The following is a 19,412-nucleotide window of genomic DNA, read 5'->3' on the forward strand; positions in this document are numbered from 1 at the left end:
ATTGGCCCGTGACACTTGCCAGCCATTTTGCACAGGAGAGGAACATACACACACAGCCCCTGTAAGTTCAGAACACAAACCCACCACACAATATTCTCTCACACAACACACTGTAAGCTGGTTGTTGGCCACAATGCTTTGGCCAAAGAATGTAACTAAATAACCTGCACTTATGAAGAAAAACAGATCAGTATTCCCCTATACAATTTGTCCTATTGGATGTAGCACGGGGGCTTTTTGTCTTGTGTTATATTACACGAGGTCACAATCTCAGTAACACTCCTTTTTGGCACAAATCTTTATGGTGTGGAGTTTACAGGGGCTTTTGATAAGACTTTTTGCCAGTCCTCAAAGTCACAGGTAAACTGCTCACCCCCACCCCCCCCTCTCAATTAATTATGAAACCATCATCAATCCAACAGATGAACAAAAGTAGCCGATACGCTTGAATACAGTGTTCCCGGAGGAAAGGTGCACTTTCCCTTCTCACAGGATACAAACTAGCCAGAGTTACTTTAAGGCAGATTCGTTGTAAAGAAACCGCTTACACTCGCGTGTGTGCGTGTGCGTGTCACACACCTCATGTTGAGGGTGTGGGTTGGACGCATGAGGATTCCCCCACTCAGGTATAAATGAAAAGTCCACTTATCCAGGCCACCCTATTACCAGGATAGACGGATTACAATAGATTGCAAGCTCTGCGGGGCAGGGACTGTCTGTGACATCCCTACGTGCTGTCCCGTCATTGTGACGCGCTGTGTGTTTCATTGAGAGAAGAGCGCTGCATGAAATGGTTGGTATTACAGTTATTATATGATGCTGCCGTGTGCCAGAGGACACGGAACAGCACGTGCCGTACTTGCTATGTTACAGGTAATACATGTAGTTCGATTTGAAGCGGCAGGCCGTGCTGCTCTGGGGGAGGCCGCCATTTTAACCTCCCGGTTTCACTTGTACACCGTTATATCTCCTGATCATAAATAATTAAGAGCTCGCTGAAAAGGACGAGAAGCGATCTCTGAGAGATGAAACCGACAATCAGCGAGAGGTGCCTTGTATACAGACATACTCAGCAGTATTATAGCCTGCCAGGTAATGGAACGCTCACTGAACGCCTCTGACAATGCTGCATATGAAGCAGCCTCACAGCATGTGGGACGGGGGCCATACAGAGATGAGAGGAAAGCACTTAACCAACTAACACATCCAGCCCCACAGTACCACGGCTTTTTATTTATATATACACAGTACCACTGCTTTTTATTTACATACCCACAGTACCACTGATTTTGATTTATATACGCAGAGTACCACTGCTTCTTATTTATATACCCAGAGTACCACTGCTTCTTATTTATATACCCAGAATACCACTGCTTGTTATTTATATACCCAGAATACCACTGCTTGTTATTTATATACCCAGAATACCACTGCTTGTTATTTATATACCCAGAATACCACTGCTTGTTATTTATATACCCAGAGTACCACTGCTTGTTATTTATATACCCAGAGTACCACTGCTTGTTATTTATATACCCAGAGTACCACTGCTTATTTATATACCCAGAGTACCACTGCTTATTTATATACCCAGAGTACCACTGCTTCTTATTTATATACCCAGAGTACCACTGCTTATTTATATACCCAGAGTACCACTGCTTATTTATATACCCAGAATACCACTGCTTCTTATTTATATACCCAGAATACCACTGCTTGTTATTTATATACCCAGAGTACCACTGCTTCTTATTTATATACCCAGAGTACCACTGCTTCTTATTTATATACCCAGAATACCACTGCTTGTTATTTATATACCCACTGCTTGTTATTTATATACCCAGAGTACCACTGCTTATTTATATACCCAGAGTACCACTGCTTATTTATATACCAAGAGTACCACTGCTTGTTATTTATATACCCACAGTACCACTGCTTGTTATTTATATACCCAGAGTACCACTGCTTGTTATTTATATACCCAGAGGACCACTGCTTGTTATTTAAATACCCAGAGTACCACTGCTTATTTATATACCCAGAGTACCACTGCTTATTTATATACCCAGAGTACCACTGCTTATTTATATACCCAGAGTACCACTGCTTATTTATATACCCAGAGTACCACTGCTTATTTATATACCCAGAGTACCACTGCTTATTTATATACCCAGAGTACCACTGCTTGTTATTTATATACCCACAGTACCACTGCTTGTTATTTATATACCCACAGTACCACTGCTTGTTATTTATATACCCTATTTATATACCCAGAGTACCACTGCTTGTTATTTATATACCCAGAGTACCACTGCTTGTTATTTATATACCCAGAGTACCACTGCTTGTTATTTATATACCTAGAGTACCACTGCTTGTTATTTATATACCCAGAGTACCACTGCTTGTTATTTATATACCCAGAGTACCACTGCTTGTTATTTATATAACCAGAGTACCACTGCTTGTTATTTATATACCCTATTTATATACCCAGAGTACCACTGCTTGTTATTTATATACCCAGAGTACCACTGCTTATTTATATACCCACAGTACCACTGCTTGTTATTTATATACCCAGAGTACCACTGCTTCTTATTTTTATACCCAGAGTACCACTGCTTATTTATATACCGAGTACCACTACTTGGTTATCTAAATGTGTATGTATCTAAATGTGTATGTATCTAAATGTGTAAATGTCTAAATGTGTCGCTTTTCCCTCCGCAATATAACAAAGATACACCCTTTCCTCTGTTGCTCGACTGCTAAAACTCTGACTCAGGCCCTCATTCTCTCCTGTCTTCATTACTGTAACCTCCTGCTGTCCGGCCTCCCTGCCCCTCACCTGTCTCCCCTACAAGCTATCCTAAATGCTGCTGCCAGAATCACTCTACTCTTTCCTAAATCTGTCTTAGCATCTCCCCTCATGAAATCCCTCTCCTGGCTTCCGATCAAATCACGCTTCTCACTCTCCATTCTTCTCCTCACTTTTAAAGCTTTACCCTCTTCTGCCCCTCCTTACATCTCAGCCCTAATTTCTCGCTATGCACCATCCCGACTCTTGCGTTCTGCTCAAGGATGTCTTCTCTCTACCCCCTTTGTATCTAAAGCCCTCTCCCGCCTTAAACCTTTCTCACTGACTGCCCCACACCTCTGGAATGCCCTTCCCCTCAGTACCCGACTAGCACCCTCTCTATCCACCTTTAATCCCCACCTTAAGACACACTTGCTTAAACAAGCATATGAATGGCACTGTGGATATTCTGAACACATGATACATAAAGCTTGGCCCCCTGCAGACGCACTTACCAGAACTCCCTCCTACTGTCTCTGTACGTTCTCCCTACCTACCAATTAGACTGTAAGCTCCTCGGAGCAGGGACTCCTCTTCCTTAATGTTACTTTTATGTCTGAAGCACTTATTCCCATGACCTGTTATTTATATTATCTGTTATTTATTTGATTACCACGTGTATTACTGCTGTGACGCGCTGTGTACATTAATGGCGCTATATAAATAAAGACATACAATACAGTGTATGAATGTGTATATATATATATATATATATATATATATATATATATATATATATATTACTTCTGAGCACATTCACATGTCTTAGACAGGTCTGCAGCCCTGCTTTTCACCATTATCACCTAGCATACAGTGCTTCCCCTGCAAGGGATTCTGGGAAATGACATGCAAATGAGCACATATATAAATAAATGTATGTATATCTCTACAGCAGGGCCCCGGGTATACGGCGGGTTCCGTTCCAGGGGCCCGCTGTATAGTGAAAAATCGCCGGAAAGCTGATCTGACGATTTTCAGTTATGTGCATGCGCAGACCGGGGGGGGGGGGGGAGGGGGGCGACGTGCGAGGCCAGGAGGGGCAACGTGCGAGGCCAGGAGGGGCGACGTGCGAGGCCAGGAGGGGCGACGTGCGAGGCCAGGAGGGGCGACGTGCGAGGCTGGAGGGGGCGACGTGCGAGGCCGGAGGGGGCGACGTGCGAGGCCAGGAGGGGCGACGTGCGAGGCCAGGAGGGGCGACGTGCGAGGCCAGGAGGGGCGACGTGCGAGGCCAGGAGGGGCGACGTGCGAGGCCATAGGGGGCGACGTGCGAGGCCAGAGGGGGCGACGTGCGAGGCCAGAGGGGGCGACGTGCGAGGCCAGGAGGGGCGACGTGCGAGGCCAGGAGGGGCGACGTGCGAGGCCGGAGGGGGCGACGTGCGAGGCCGGAGGGGGCGACGTGCGAGGCCAGGAGGGGCGACGTGCGAGGCCAGGAGGGGCGACGTGCGAGGCCAGGAGGGGCGACGTGCGAGGCCAGGAGGGGCGACGTGCGAGGCCATAGGGGGCGACGTGCGAGGCCAGAGGGGGCGACGTGCGAGGCCAGAGGGGGCGACGTGCGAGGCCAGAGGGGGCGACGTGCGGGGCCAGGAGGGGCGACGTGCGAGGCCAGGAGGGGCGACGTGCGAGGCCAGGGGGGGCGACGTGCGAGGCCAGAGGGGGCGACGTGCGAGGCCAGGAGGGGCGACGTGCGAGGCCAGGAGGGGCGACGTGCGAGGCCAGGAGGGGCGACGTGCGAGGCCAGGAGGGGTGACGTGCGAGGCCAGGAGGGGCGACGTGCGAGGCCAGGAGGGGCGACGTGCGAGGCCGGAGGGGGCGACGTGCGAGGCCGGAGGGGGCGACGTGCGAGGCCAGGAGGGGCGACGTGCGAGGCCAGAGGGGGCGACGTGCGGGGCCAGGAGGGGCGACGTGCGAGGCCAGGAGGGGTGACGTGCGAGGCCAGGAGGGGCGACGTGCGAGGCCAGGAGGGGCGACGTGCGAGGCCAGGAGGGGCGACGTGCGAGGCCAGGAGGGGCGACGTGCGAGGCCAGGAGGGGCGACGTGCGAGGCCAGGAGGGGGTCGGGATTATTTGTAGGCGGCTGCCCTTGATTTGGAAGCACACGCATGTATAGTGATACCCAGCGTCACGCTCAATGCAACTTGTGTATTCTTTACAGTTACCTTGCCTGCGTTGGCCCACCGGGGGAGGCAACGGGGCCCCGGCACCGCGGGAGGTAACGTGCCCGGCACCGCGGGAGGTAACGTGCCCGGCACCGCGGGAGGTAACGTGCCCGGCACCGCGGGAGGTAACGTGCCCGGCACCGCGGGAGGTAACGTGCCCGGCACCGCGGGAGGTAACGTGCCCGGCACCGCGGGAGGTAACGTGCCCGGCACCGCGGGAGGTAACGTGCCCGGCACCGCGGGAGGTAACGTGCCCGGCACCCCGGGAGGTAACGTGCCCGGCACCGCGGGAGGTAACGTGCCCGGCACCGCGGGAGGCAACGTGCCCGGCACCGACGCACTTACCAGAACATTCGCCTGTCTCTGTAAATTCTCCCTACTTACCACTTAGATTGTAAGCTCTTCGGGACAGGGACCCCTTTTCTAATTGTTTTGTGTGTGAAGCATTTATTCCAATGATGCGTTATATTATTATGCCACGTGTGTCACTGCTGTGGCGCGCAGTGCGCATGCATGGTGCTATATAGACAAAGATATACACACATACATAAAAAGTCAAGATGGCGGCACACTCCTGTCAATAATACCTTAGAAAGCCGCTCCGTGCAAGGAGAAAGGGATCGTTAGGGAGTAATATCTGACTCCCTGAAGAAGGTCCCTCTGAGGACCAAAGCGACGGCTTATCGGATGTTTTATGGGATAATAAACATTTTCTTGTGTTCAGTACCGATATTATGATTACCTTGGTAACTCTCTCTCTCTGTGTGTGTGTGTGCATACATACATACACACACACACACACACACACACACACACACACGTGTGTGTGTTTATATCTATATTTCTAGATACACACACGGCAGCCATTTTTAAGACCCCCAACTATTTTGTTTCTCCCAAACTCAAAAATAGAACAATAAATCTTACACAGTTTTGTCATAAACCACGTTTAGGAATACAAATATACATTAAAACTAATGCAAATATTGGGTCAGCTGATGGACTTCGCCTTAACCCTTTCACTGCCAAGGGGTTAAAAAGAAGGTGTGTGTGTGTGTGTGTGTGTGTGTGTAATATATATATATATATATATATATCTATATATATATATATCTATATATATATATATATATATATCTCGTACCCGTGTTTTGCTGTTTCAATGACAGCCCTTCTCAAGGGCGCTGTCCTATAAGCAACGCGCGTATCCCATTTCTAATGACATTCTCAGGGGTTGGGTTACCATCTGACCCTGTCACTAAGAGGTCCCCTACTAGTACCCCTGTCACAGGTGTTGCAGTCACTCTTAATATTTGTACTATTAATACACAGCATATATAGCACTTAAGTTCCTTAAAAAAAAAATATATATATTTTTTTTAATACTTTTTTTTTTTTAAATTGGGACTATAAACAGAATTAGTCGGTAGAAATAAAACTACATTTGACTTGTTAGCAACGTAAATAATTTTATTCACTAGATATTTTAACGCATTCGCTGACAAACAAAATAAACCAGGTTAGGAAGCATGTCCGGAGCGGACCGGGGTTTCTGACCAAGATCCCAAATAAAAGATGGATTCCAACCCAAACAGACTGCACGGTAAGAATTTTAAAGCAGTAGCCCGCGCTTGTTCGCCATCTTGTTAAGAGATCTCTCCTCACCCTTTCCAATGCAGTTTTTATTTGGAAAATCCGATACGCCGTTCAGGAGATGGACAAGCGCTTGGAATATTAAGTGGTTAAAATGGAGCTCTCCCCAGAGCCCCGGGGGGGTGGGGGGTGGGGGGGCAGGGTAACGGTTACCACGGTAACCGCGGAAGCTAGATTTTGAACACAAACCAAAAATAATAAACGAACAACAAAACCCCCAGAAGGACATGTGGAGGAGGCGAGATATATGGCATTATATGAGAAACTCGTATAGGATTCCAGGGCGGTGGGGGGGGGGGGGGGATTTAAATACTATTTTATGTTTTTGTTAAAGGACTTTTGTTATCAACATGTTAAATGATAATAACAGGAGCTGCCACTTTGATGACATGTACGGGACAGGAAGCTGCAGGTGTCCGGCGGCCGCGGCGTCTCTCAGGACTTTGTACCCTCAGTCAGATACAATGTAACTCAATGATCCCGCAGCAGAGAGACCCCTAACCCGGGGGGCACATCGCTGCTAACCCAGCCTCGTACTACAGTCCCACGCAGACCCCCCTGTCACAGGCAGAGCCGTAAGTGACCGCACAGGAGGTGACCGCTGGACGGCAGAGAGACCCCTAACCCGGGGGGCACATCGCTGCTAACCCAGCCTCGTACTACAGTCCCACGCAGACCCCCCTGTCACAGGCAGAGCCGTAAGACACTAAACATGGCGGCACACAGAGGGAAACCCGGGCGCCCATCGCTCAGGGGGGTTTAGCTTGACCAAAGGGGGCAAGTCCCGACCACGCGATCGTCCCACAGTGAACCGGACGGAGGAGGGGGTCCCGCACGACGAGATCTCCTCCACTAGCACACGAGCGGGGGAAAGCCATGCCGGTCACTCAACGGCGTCCCAGTAAACGCAGTTACCGCCTCACATGTGAACGATCGCACAAACGGGACACTCTCAATTGGGGTGAAGCCCGATTTTAAAGGACTGCAGAATACTTTAACCCTTGGCGTGACCCTCCCCTGATCGCGATATGCCGGAGGGGCTGAGGCCCCCTCCAGTATTTAAAGGGTTACGAGTGCATTATAAGCCCGATAAATCCCATCCGATTTACCTTAAGCTTCTATTGTGTTCTTTCCCAAATAACCTAACTCCAGGGTACATCGACTAACACATTGGATTCCCCCATCTCCTTTCCTTTCTTACATGTAGGCCCAAAAGCCTAACTCCGAAAAGTGGAGCGGAAAATTCCACTGGCACGTGTGACTTATTAGGGACTATTGAACCGCCACAGTGCCAGACATTAGAAGGAGACGTGGGCCACGACATCACGGCATTACAAGGAGACGTGGGCCACGACATCAGAAGGAGACGTGGGCTATGACATCACAGCATTACAAAGAGACGTGGGCTACGACATCAGGAGACATGGGCTATGACATCACGGCATTACAAGGAGACGTGGGCAATGACATCACGGCATTACAAGGAGACGTGGGCAATGACATCACGGCATTACAAGGAGACGTGGGCTATGACATCACGGCATTACAAGGAGACGTGGGCTATGACATCACGGCATTACAAGGAGACGGAGACGTGGGCTATGACATCACGGCATTACAAGGAGACGGAGACGTGGGCTATGACATCACGGCATTACAAGGAGACGTGGGCTACGACATCAGGAGACGTGGGCTATGACACCACGGCATTACAAGGAGACGGAGACGTGGGCTATGACATCACGGCATTACAAGGAGACGGAGACGTGGGCTATGACATCACAGCATTACAAGGGGAAGTGGGCTATGACATCACGGCATTACAAGGAGACGAGGGCTACGACATCAGAAGGAGACGTGGGCTATGACATCACGGCATTACAAAGAGACGTGGGCTACGACATCAGAAGGAGACGTGGGCTATGACATCACGGCATTACAAAGACGTGGGCTATGACATCACGGCATTACAATACTTAAAACCCCAACAATCAGTGTCATCGAGGTCACTTTTAACCCTTACCCTTCCAGTGGGCTGAGCACAGCATTGCCAAAATATCCCAAAACAGCTCTGTATACTTCCAGATACATGTCACACGGAGATAAATTCGCTCTCTTCTTTGGCAATGAAGCGGTTAATAACGCAAGTATTAACGCGGCTTCTCTTCTATGGCGCTGACAGTGTACGCAGCGATGTACAAATAATTTTGCAGGCTACAGAGAGTCCCTGTCCCGAAGAGCTTACGCTCACGGAGGCCCAGTGAGATACAGTGACTTGCTCACTTGGAGAGCTGGGAATCTAGTCACCCACTTCAAAGGCAAGTCATGTTACCACTGAGACCCTTCTATTACATAGTGGGTAGAGAAAGGTTACCCGGCGCTGGACTGCTGGCTTGTACCTCGGGGGAGAGAGAAGGGAAGGGAGGCAGGACGGGGAATCTGACCCTTCTTACCGTGTCCCCACTCGCCGTAAACACGGCGCGCTCTCTCGGGCGATGCTAGCGACGCTCTCTCGGGCGATGCTAGCGACGCTCTCTCGGGCGATGCTAGCGACGCTCTCTCTGGCTATGCTAGCGACGCTCTCTCTGGCTATGCTAGCGACGCTCTCTCGGGCTATGCTAGCGACGCTCTCTCGGGCTATGCTAGCGACGCTCTCTCAGGCTATGCTAGCGACGCTCTCTCGGGCTATGCTAGCGACGCTCTCTCGGGCCATGCTAGCGACGCTCTCTCGGCGATGCTAGCGACGCTCTCTCGGGCGACATTACGTTATAGAAATCCTTTTATTTGTACAACTCCTGTGCCACACAAGGGTACCACAGAAAGGGGGTGGGGGGCCCAGGAAATATATATGGGGGGCTCAGAAGGGCAAATCTTTCCCCAAAGGCAATAAAACAATACTTTTGGGGGTGCACAGTTTAAAAAAAAAAAAAAAAAAAAAAACCACTGGGATAGGAATCAAGGAATGGGACACATATAGAGGAAGGGGGTCACGTACAGGAGGGGGTCACATACAGGAGGCGGTCACGTATAGAGGAAGGGGGTGACGTGCAAAGGAAGGGGGTCAGGTACAAAGGAAGGGGGTCACGTATAGATGAAGGGGGTCACGTACAAAGGAAGGGGGTCAGGTACAGGATAGGGTCACGTACAAAAGAAGGGGGTCAGGTACAAAGGAAGGGGTCACGTACAGGAGGGGGTCACGTATAGAGGATGGGGGTGACGTGCAAAGGAAGGGGGTGACGTGCAAAGGAAGGGGGCCACGTACAGAGGAAGGGGGTCATGTACAGAGGAAGGGGGTCACGTACAGAGAATGGGGTCACGTACAGAGGAAGGGGGTCACGTACAGAGAAGGGGGTCACATACAGAGGAAGGGGGCCACGTACAGAGGAAGGGGGTCACGTATAGAGCAAGGGGGTCATGTATAGAGGAAGGGGGTCACGTATAGAGCAAAGGGGTCACATAAAGGAAGGGTGTCACATATAGAGCAAAGGGGTCACATATAGAGGAAGGGGGTCCGGTACAAAGGAAGGGAGTTAGGTATAGAGAGAGGGGGTCACGTATAGCAGAAAGGGGTCACGCATAGCAGAAGGGGGTCACGTATAGAGGAAGGGGGGACACCCTTACCTGTACAACTGGATAAGGGTATTCCATGCAATATACTCCGAACATGCTCCTGTCAGAGCCCAGACTGGGAGCCTGAAACGTCGCTGAGGATTCCACTTTCGCAGAGGGAGGGAGGCTTGGTGCGGGGTGCGTCCAGGAGGGGGTCTCAGAAACCAGATAGAGGTGGGATGCCGGGGAGGATGGGAGGGGGACCAAAATAAATATATATATATATAAAAAATGGGCAGGGAGGGCTTTTTCGGAGCGTCTGCCAGGAGCGAAGCGCAGAAGAGATGAGGCGAGTGGGACGGTCTGGATGTGTGTGTACGGGACAGCTGGGCTGGGGAGGGGGGGGTACAAGTTGGGGGGGAGGGGGGAGGTAAGGGAGACAGGTGGCTTGATCAGTAAAGAGAAGACCCTTTGGCCATGCGTTTGCCTGAGAGAGACTAGGAGGGAGGAGATGGTGGGGGGGGGGGGGGAGGAGAGGAGATGGGGGGGGGAGGAGAACAGGAGCTGTGCTATTTGCAGTGAAAGAGACCTTCTGTAGCCATTTACACATCCTACACTCAATCCCGCTCCCACCCCCTAACCCTCCCCTGCTCCATACCTCTCCCCCCCCCCCCCCCCCACCACACCAGTCCCCCTCCAGACAGCTGCTAGGGGCATTGGGGCGACACAGGGGAGAGAGAGACTATTACCCCCCCTCCCCCCAACATCAGCTGTTCCAGTCAAACTCCCTAAGATTAAGCGTGACCGGACGTTTTGCGGAAAAAAGAGGGGGGGTGGGGGGTGGGGAGTGAATGTGGGTGATGGACGGAGGCAGGTGAAGCTGTCACTTTCATGCTAAGGAAATAAATAAAGTCAGCGGGTTTCTAAAGCGGCCAGTGGGAGGGCTCCCAAAAGGTTTTAACCCCTCCGAGGCTGGGAGGTGCTGCCGCTCCTTCCAGCCAGGAACGGGTTAATTTACACTGGCGCAGGGGAGCCCGGCTCCGGTGCCAGCGCGGGCTCCCCAGGCCCGAAATGGTCAGCTCTCCGGCGCAAGGCTCGATATTTACTGGGAGAAATACAGGAGCGTTAATTCGCCTTTCCAAGTAAGGCCTAGGTATGCGCAGCACTGCGTACATTAACAGCGCAATTTAAAGGAAGGAAAAGGAACGCGTAACAGCTTAAAACTGGGTAATGAATGCCTGGAAATACACACACACACACACACACACACGCACACACACGCGCGCACACACACGCGCGCACTATTCCGCGGCCGTTGCAGAATTGCTCTGGCGCTGGAGGGGTTACGGCTAAGAGGATAGAAGAATTTGGCTGAATTATTATGACACCAGAGCGTGAGATCACCGAGGCCATATTATCCCAATCTCACATGTTAATCCTCTACGTGGGCTCCCTCCGCTATTCCTGCGCAGACCCCCCACACCCGCCACCTGGCTCGGGCGCCACAATCTTTCACCGCAGCAACACCCCCACCCCCACACACACCCGTTCCTCTGCTACTCCCGTGCCCACCCTGTAAAAACATAGGAGAACCCGTTATGCTGCCACGCAGTCTTCCATGGGGCTAGGGGGGGGGGGGGTATTCTGGGTCACGTGAGCACCAAGTTTGGCGACCGCATGGTTCTAGATCCCGCCTTCCTCCGTCTTCCTGTCGGACCGCGTCAACACGAGCGAATGCCCCAAAGAGCCATTACTGACCCGTCCCGGGACAGGATCGCAACTTTCCGACATATAAAAAGGGATTCAACAAAGTGCAGGAGGGAAGCATATCCCGGAGAGAGAGAAGAGCTGGAACGCGAGGTCATTCCCTGAAGCGGGAGGGCGGCCGGCGAAGGGGAAATGTGAGGACGCACTTCTTCACCGAAAGGGTGGTGGGTTGGTGGAATAGTCTCCCAGCAGAGGTGGCAGGGGCTAACACAGTCATTCAAACATGCTTGGGTCTACCTGCCGCCACGTTCTAGGTTTCCGAGCTCACTCTCTTCCTAGGAAGGGCTGCCAACGACCGGGATTCCCCCCACTTGCACAGTACAGCTACTCTCTTTACACGGCCCCTTTCCCTGCTGAGGAGACGTTAGGTGCTGCGTAACCAGCTGGATCGATTTCTGCATTCAATGCCGTCATTCTCAGCCCTTTCCTCTGCATCCAAAAATCTCTGCCAATTCAGAGATGTCTCCGTCCACACCAAGAAACCCAAGGAACGCGATTCTGCGCTCGGCGTACGCAGCCGGGACACAGGTGTCGGACCCCCCAAAAACCCTGACATCCGCACGCTCGCTTCCTTCACGCTCTGCACAAATTCTGAGCAGCTAGGTCAGCAGAACTAAAAGGACCATGGAGGCACAGGGAAGTGCGTGAAGGCAGCCATCTTTATCTATCCCACCTGAAGAAATGCTCTTTGTAAACAATATTTGTAGTATTTGTTTCCTGTCTATTTTATACATACAAATGTGTGTATGTATGTATGTGTGTGTATATGTGTGTGTGTATGTATGTTTATGTGTGTGTATGTGTATGTGTGTGTGTGTATGTGTATGTATGTGTATGTATGTGTGTGTGTGTGTATGTGTGTGTGTGTGTATGTGTATGTATGTATGTATGTGTGTGTATGTGTGTATGTGTATGTGTGTGTGTGTATGTGTGTGTGTGTGTGTATGTATGTGTGTGTATGTGTGTGTATGTATGTATGTGTATGTGTCATCGGTGGTGTGTATATGGCTGCTCCGCATGGGTTACCCCGACTCAGAGGCAGGACTCAGGCGGCTGGGCGATGGGGTGGCACGGTTGTATGATAATGGGCACCAGGAACTTTTATAGCACAGCTGTCATTTACTCGTGTCCCCAAACACAGGGACCATTAATCCATACTGTATATTGACACCCTGCAATGTATTTTACCCCAGACATACATGAATACTGTTCTTCGATCAGTGCCCTTGCATAACACTTGAATGAATGTACATATCTTGTTCCTTTACTGCGATAAGATCCGGGCCCCCCCCCTCCTAATAGTTTAATAGTTTTTCCTCATTTCGGTAATACTACTGTAGGCCCGTTATGGATACTAGCGGGTCCTATATACGTAACCCAACACCTTTAGCCGTTACGGTTACTGCCATTTCAGCCAGAGAGGAATATATTTGCAGATCTGCGGTTAGAGCCGATCCGCCGACCTCCGGAAAGCCTCGTTACTGAGGCCCCTCTGGCGCATGCGTTTCATACTTAGCACGTATCTTGGACTCCCTTATTCTTCTCTAGGGATCATAACTGACAAAGTTACTGTCCCTGCCTAGAACAAAGTAGGGGGGCCTATTCTATTATCTTAAGAACAGGGGTGTCTACTCTCCCCGAGGTTCCTCTCCTCATGTCCTCCTGGAACCTAACCTACCAGAACCATTTCTCTTTAAATACCCATGCGTGACGTCTGAGTACTGCCGAGCCAGTTGGTCCCAGCGCGCGAGACTGATCCGTGAGCCTCGGCGTCTACCCCTGTGTCCGACATCAACCTGTGTCAGATGTCCCTGCACTCTTTTCTACTGGATTGTTTTTACCCTATATGTAAGTTACTACTTGCAATTGTTTTACATGTTTAATACATTTATCTTGACCCTTGGTGCGCTTCTGTGCCTTTTTTTTGACCGCTAGTAATCCTTTTGAAGGGGGGGGGGGGGGGGGGAGGGTTACACTCTTCCCTAACAAAACCCAAAGTTGCCCCAACATTGCATGGGTACACTTTGACATTGCTAGAATACACATGCATTTATATACATTTAGTTATACACATCTGTGATAATACTTATTATCTTTACATATGAACATATTCAATGTGCATTTCACCTTACCCAGGTGCCTGCGCTATACACATATTGGGCGTACTTCTATTATTACCACGTTCCACATTTGATGGAGATACGGGCGTAAGGTTAGAATTAGACGCTGGTATATCTCCGGTCCCGGAGAGGGTCGTATAAGGCTGCGTTTATAGTACTGGCTACAGCGACGGCGACGCTACCCATGACGTAGCAAAAGTTACACACTGGTGTGCGATGTCGCTGGCGGCAAGCGGCGGTGTGATTGGCTGCTGCCAGTCACGTGGTGCGGGTCTCAGGAAATCTCAAATTCTTTTGACTACAGTGATTTTGGTCGCTGTGACGTCACACGTCGCGCCCACTATGGTCGGTCGCTACGGACTACAATGAGTTGCTTGGCGGCTGCAAGCCGTCGCTAGTACTATAAACGCAGCCTAAGGCACACGAAGCTATAAAGGCGTATAATCATTACTGCAGCAGTACAGGACCGGGTCAAGCACTCACTAAAGCATGAATAAACAGCAACACACAGGTTACCAGTAATGCGCTGGATCGGGCTCTCTAACCAGGCCACCCTTAGCATCAGATACCTCTATATAGCAAGCACATTTAGTCCCCTTATCTATATACTCCACCCAGTCTTTGTAAATGCTCCAACCAATGTGCTATATTTTCACTACTTTACCTGCCCCATCTGGGACTGCAGGGAGGCGGGTATGACTGCAGGGAGGCGGGTACGACTGCAGGGAGGCGGGTACGACTGCAGGGAGGCGGGTACGACTGCAGGGAGGCGGGTACGACTGCAGGGAGGCGGGTACGACTGCAGGGAGGCGGGTACGACTGCAGGGAGGCGGGTACGACTGCAGGGAGGCGGGTACGACTGCAGGGAGGCGGGTACGACTGCAGGGAGGCGGGTACGACTGCAGGGAGGCGGGTACGACTGCAGGGAGGCGGGTACGACTGCAGGGAGGCGGGTACGACAGCAGGGAGGCGGGTACGACTGCAGTGAGGCGGGTACGACTGCAGGGAGGCGGGTACGACTGCAGGGAGGCGGGTACGACTGCAGGGAGGCGGGTACGACTGCAGGGAGGCGGGTACGACTGCAGGGAGGCGGGTACGACTGCAGGGAGGCGGGTACGACTGCAGTGAGGCGGGTACGACTGCAGGGAGGCGGGTACGACTGCAGGGAGGCGGGTATGACTGCAGGGAGGCGGGTACGACTGCAGGGAGGCGGGTACAACTGCAGTGAGCTAGCTGGGCCGCACATTGCAACCAGTAACCAATATACTTATCTACTCATAGTATTCTCCGGGACATAGGGTTATTCGCAACCCCAGGTCTCCTTAACCCGATCCGGCATCATTCGATCAGCCCGACTCAACCGTGCTAGCTTACGACCCACTGTAGCGCCCATACTAAGGACCCCACTTCAGGACTCTCAGCCATGGCCATACCCCACTGTACATAGTCACTGAAATATAAATGTCCTTCATCAAGTCCTTCAGTGTGCTGAACAGAAGCCTAATTTTCCTCCTCAGAGTTCATTGGGTGTCTGTCCCACCACTGCTCGATCTTATCCTGTCGGCCAGACATCATACGTATCATACCAACTTCAGGGCAGCAGCCGGAAGAAAATCCATGCTGTCTTGGTACTTCCTACGGGGCTCATCACAGACTCAGGGGTAGATGGTCAAATAGTGCGATCTGGCAGCATGGTGGCAACCCGGCATCAACTCAATGACGAGGGAGAGGGCAATCCACTGTTGGAATCACTGGAAGCCACACAACATCCCGTAGCAAGGGGGCAAACCGCATCAACTGGATCCACAGGCTCTGCCACTTCAGGGGGATCCACGGCAAACTCCGGGACAGTGTCGCCCTTCGGGGGGCCTGCCGGAAGGGTCTTTAGAGGCATCTCAGCAACGATAGGGATAGGTACAGCATTGCTCCTCACTTCTGGGGTGGAGTTCACTGGTTCACGGTCGCAGATTCTGTCCTCCGACCCGGTCGTCTGGTAAAAGGAGGCGGCGCTTCGGATTCTGCAGGAATCTCAGGGACGGACCTGTTGGTCTCGCTCGGGTCCCCACTTCCTCGGGCAGAATTTATCAGCGACTCCATCGTTTGATGTACGGCAATCCACATTTGCCACACTTGGCGGTGCTGGACGGGGATCCTCCTGGACGTCGACATCCAAAGCTACCAGCTTGTAGGAATTCTGTGTCTCCTACGGTAATGACAAAAACCCAGTCGGGGTGTCGGGCACTAGCTGTGGGGTGCTGGCAGCAGTCGCCATTTCACATAATCCACAGTGAAATAGTCCAGCACGCGCGAGAGTGCGTGATATGGTCACTCCCTGTTCCACGTGCTTTCTACTATCTGTAATACTCAGTCCCTCACCTAACACGCCGGCGGGATCAGGGCGTGGCTCACATTGATCTGTATCCAGAGACAGTCGCGGGAAGGGCCAGAGGGGAGGGCGTGGCCGCATACTTCACGCCACTAGGTAACGGGCTCCGCACATCGTTGCTGCTATATGCTCTGTTTGGAAAACGTCTCCCTCTAACTGGATCGGGGAACGCGGTCCCTATTGACTTGGTGGGGAACGCGGTCCCTATTGACTTGGTGGGGAACGCTGTCCCTATTGACTTGGTGGGGAACGCGGTCCCTATTGACTTGGTGGGGAACGCGGTCCCTATTGACTTGGTGGGGAACGCGGTCCCTATTGACTTGGTGGGGAACGCGGTCCCTATTGACTTGGTGGGGAACGCGGTCCCTATTGACTTGGTGGGGAACGCGGTCCCTATTGACTTGGTGGGGAACGCGGTCCCTATTGACTTGGTGGGGAACGCTGTCCCTATTGACTTGGTGGGGAACGCTGTCCCTATTGACTTGGTGGAGAACGCTGTGCATAGAAACTGGGCGAGTAGTGGGCAGCAAGGGGTTTGATTCCAAACAATTTTGCTGTACTGGGGCTCTCAGCCATAAATGAACTTATCTTTGATCAACAGTCACTTATGTCCAACATAGATTCCCAATTTCCTCACAGACGCTCTGCAGTAGGCTAGTCCCGCCGAGTAAGGACCCCCTCCATGTTAAGGGCATCCCTCTGTGTGCAGGATTAATGCAATGTCAGCTTCCGTGTATGAGGAAAGCTTTACAACACATAGTCCACATAAAACAAACTCTTCGCCCTCAAAATTCCAAAATGGGCAAAACAACGTTTCTTCCTCTCTCTCTCTCTCTCTCTCGCTTCCCCAAGTTGGTGCCAAATGTAACACTCCCTGCCCGGCTTCTAGGGAGGTTACATTGGTGTAGTGTGTATGTGTGTATGTATATATATATATATATATATATCCCTCCCTGCCCGGCTTCCTAGAGAGGTTACATCGGTGTGGTGTTTATATGGCTGCTCCGCATGGGTTACCCCGACTCAGGGGCAGGAATTCAGGCGGCTGGGCGATGGGGTGGCACGGTTGTATGATAATGGGCACCAGGAACTTTTATAGCACAGCTGTCATTTACTCGTGTCCCCAAACACAGGGACCATTCATCCATACTGTATATTGACACCCTGCACTGTATTTTATACCAGACATACATGAATACTGTTCTTCGATCAGTGCCCTTGCATAACACTTGAATGAAGGTACATATCTTGTTCCTTTACTGTGATAAGAACCGGGGTCCCCTCCTAATAGATGTGGAACCTATTTCTTCATTATCTTGGTTATACTAGGCCCATTGGGGTCCTATATACGTAACCCAACACCTTTAGCCGTTATGGTTACGGCCACTGCCCCTTGAGCCTGGGAGGAATGTATTTGCAGATCCACTGTTAGAACCGATCCGCTGGCATCCTGGACCACTCGTTACAAAGGCCCCTCTGGCGCATGCGTTTCATACTTAGCACTTACTTTGGACTCCCTTAGTCCTCTCTGGGGAACCGAACTGACCAGGTTAGCGTCCCTGTATAGAACATAAAGTAGCCTGGTCTATTCTATTACCCTAAGAACATGGTGTCTAATCTCCCTGAGGCTCCTCTCCTCATATCCTCCTGGAACCTAACCTTCCAGAACTCTCTCCTTAAATACCCCTGCGTGACGTCTGGATCCCCATAGCAACCAAGGGCGGGGCTAGCCTACACTAACATGGTTAGCAACCCTAGGAGGTGTGGGGGGGGGGGGATATATATATCATACATGCACAGACATTAACAATACATTTCAGATCAGCATGCGAGTGTCCTGGCAGTAAAATGTTTAAGCTAGAACCCAGCCAGCCTAGCACAAGGGTAACCCCCCCAGTGCCAAAAGGTGCCAAGCACCGTGTGGAAGCCCTATCCAGCAGCCGAGAGGTTAAGAGACTCCCCTTATACAGCGTTTAACTGTATACTGTACACTGCGGCGCCCTTCGGACTACAATTATAAAGTAATGAGCCCCCCCCCCAGCTCAGGGGATAGGAAAGGCTCGGGCTGCCTAATCCCCTGTAAGAAAGTCCCCTATCAGTAAGGAGCAGGCGGTGGGCGGGTAACTCGGAGTGATGGGAGAAGGCCCGCTGCCTGTGTCAGGACTCTGGGGGTCACAGCTGTCTCCCTGTGTCCTTGGGACAAAGTCACTGCACAGGCGCTGGCTTGTGACACTACCATTAAGGCCGGGGCGCTCAACTGCAGTCCTGAAGGGCCACCAACAGGTCAGGTTCTCAGGATATCCCTGCTTCAGCACAGGTGGCTCAATCACTGGCTCAATCACTGGCTCAGTCGAAGACTGCACCACCTGTGCTTAAGCAGTAATATCCTGGAGTTAAGCACCCCCCTTAGCTATAGTACTGGGGGTTACAGCACATCACTGGGGGATACACAGTCACACTACTTTCTATTTACAGCTGCACAGCAGCACTACTGTTTTGTGGGGGGGGGGGGGGCAAGGTGGGGGAGGGAGAGGTGGTGGGGGGGAGGGAGAAGGGGTGGGGGGGAGGGAGAAGGGGTGGAGGGGAGGGAGAAGGGGTGGAGGGGAGGGAGAAACAGTGGGGGGAGGGAGAAGGGGTGGAGGGGAGGGAGAAGGGGTGGGGGGAGGGAGAAGGGGTGGGGGGGAGGGAGAAGGGGTGGGGGGGAGGGAGAAGGGGGGGGGAGGGAGAAGGGGTGGGGGGGAGGCAGAAGGGGTGGGGGGGAGGGAGAAGGGGTGGGGGGGATGGAGAAGGGGTGGAGGGGAGGGAGAGCATAAATATTGCATTTTCTAAAATGCGTTCCAGTTAGCTTTTTCCTGTTATTTAATGGGGGTTAGAAGCGATTTTAAGCCCAGTACAGCTATT

At 51.7% G+C, this 19,412-nt stretch overlaps 1 protein-coding gene across 1 annotated transcript in view; it reads right to left on the reverse strand.

Annotated features, from left to right (window-relative positions):
- The window catches only part of LOC142486531 (RNA binding protein fox-1 homolog 2-like), a 59,110-nt gene extending 48,445 nt beyond the window's left edge, over positions 1 to 10,665 (reverse strand). The window contains 1 exon segment of the mRNA XM_075585112.1: positions 10,311 to 10,665. Within this exon segment, the coding sequence (XP_075441227.1) occupies positions 10,311 to 10,355 (45 nt within the window). The 5' untranslated portion in view covers positions 10,356 to 10,665.
- Positions 10,666 to 19,412: the final 8,747 nt, after the last annotated feature.

This window comes from Ascaphus truei, unplaced genomic scaffold (genome assembly GCF_040206685.1).
Source record: "Ascaphus truei isolate aAscTru1 unplaced genomic scaffold, aAscTru1.hap1 HAP1_SCAFFOLD_937, whole genome shotgun sequence".
Taxonomy (NCBI): Eukaryota; Metazoa; Chordata; class Amphibia; order Anura; family Ascaphidae; genus Ascaphus; species Ascaphus truei.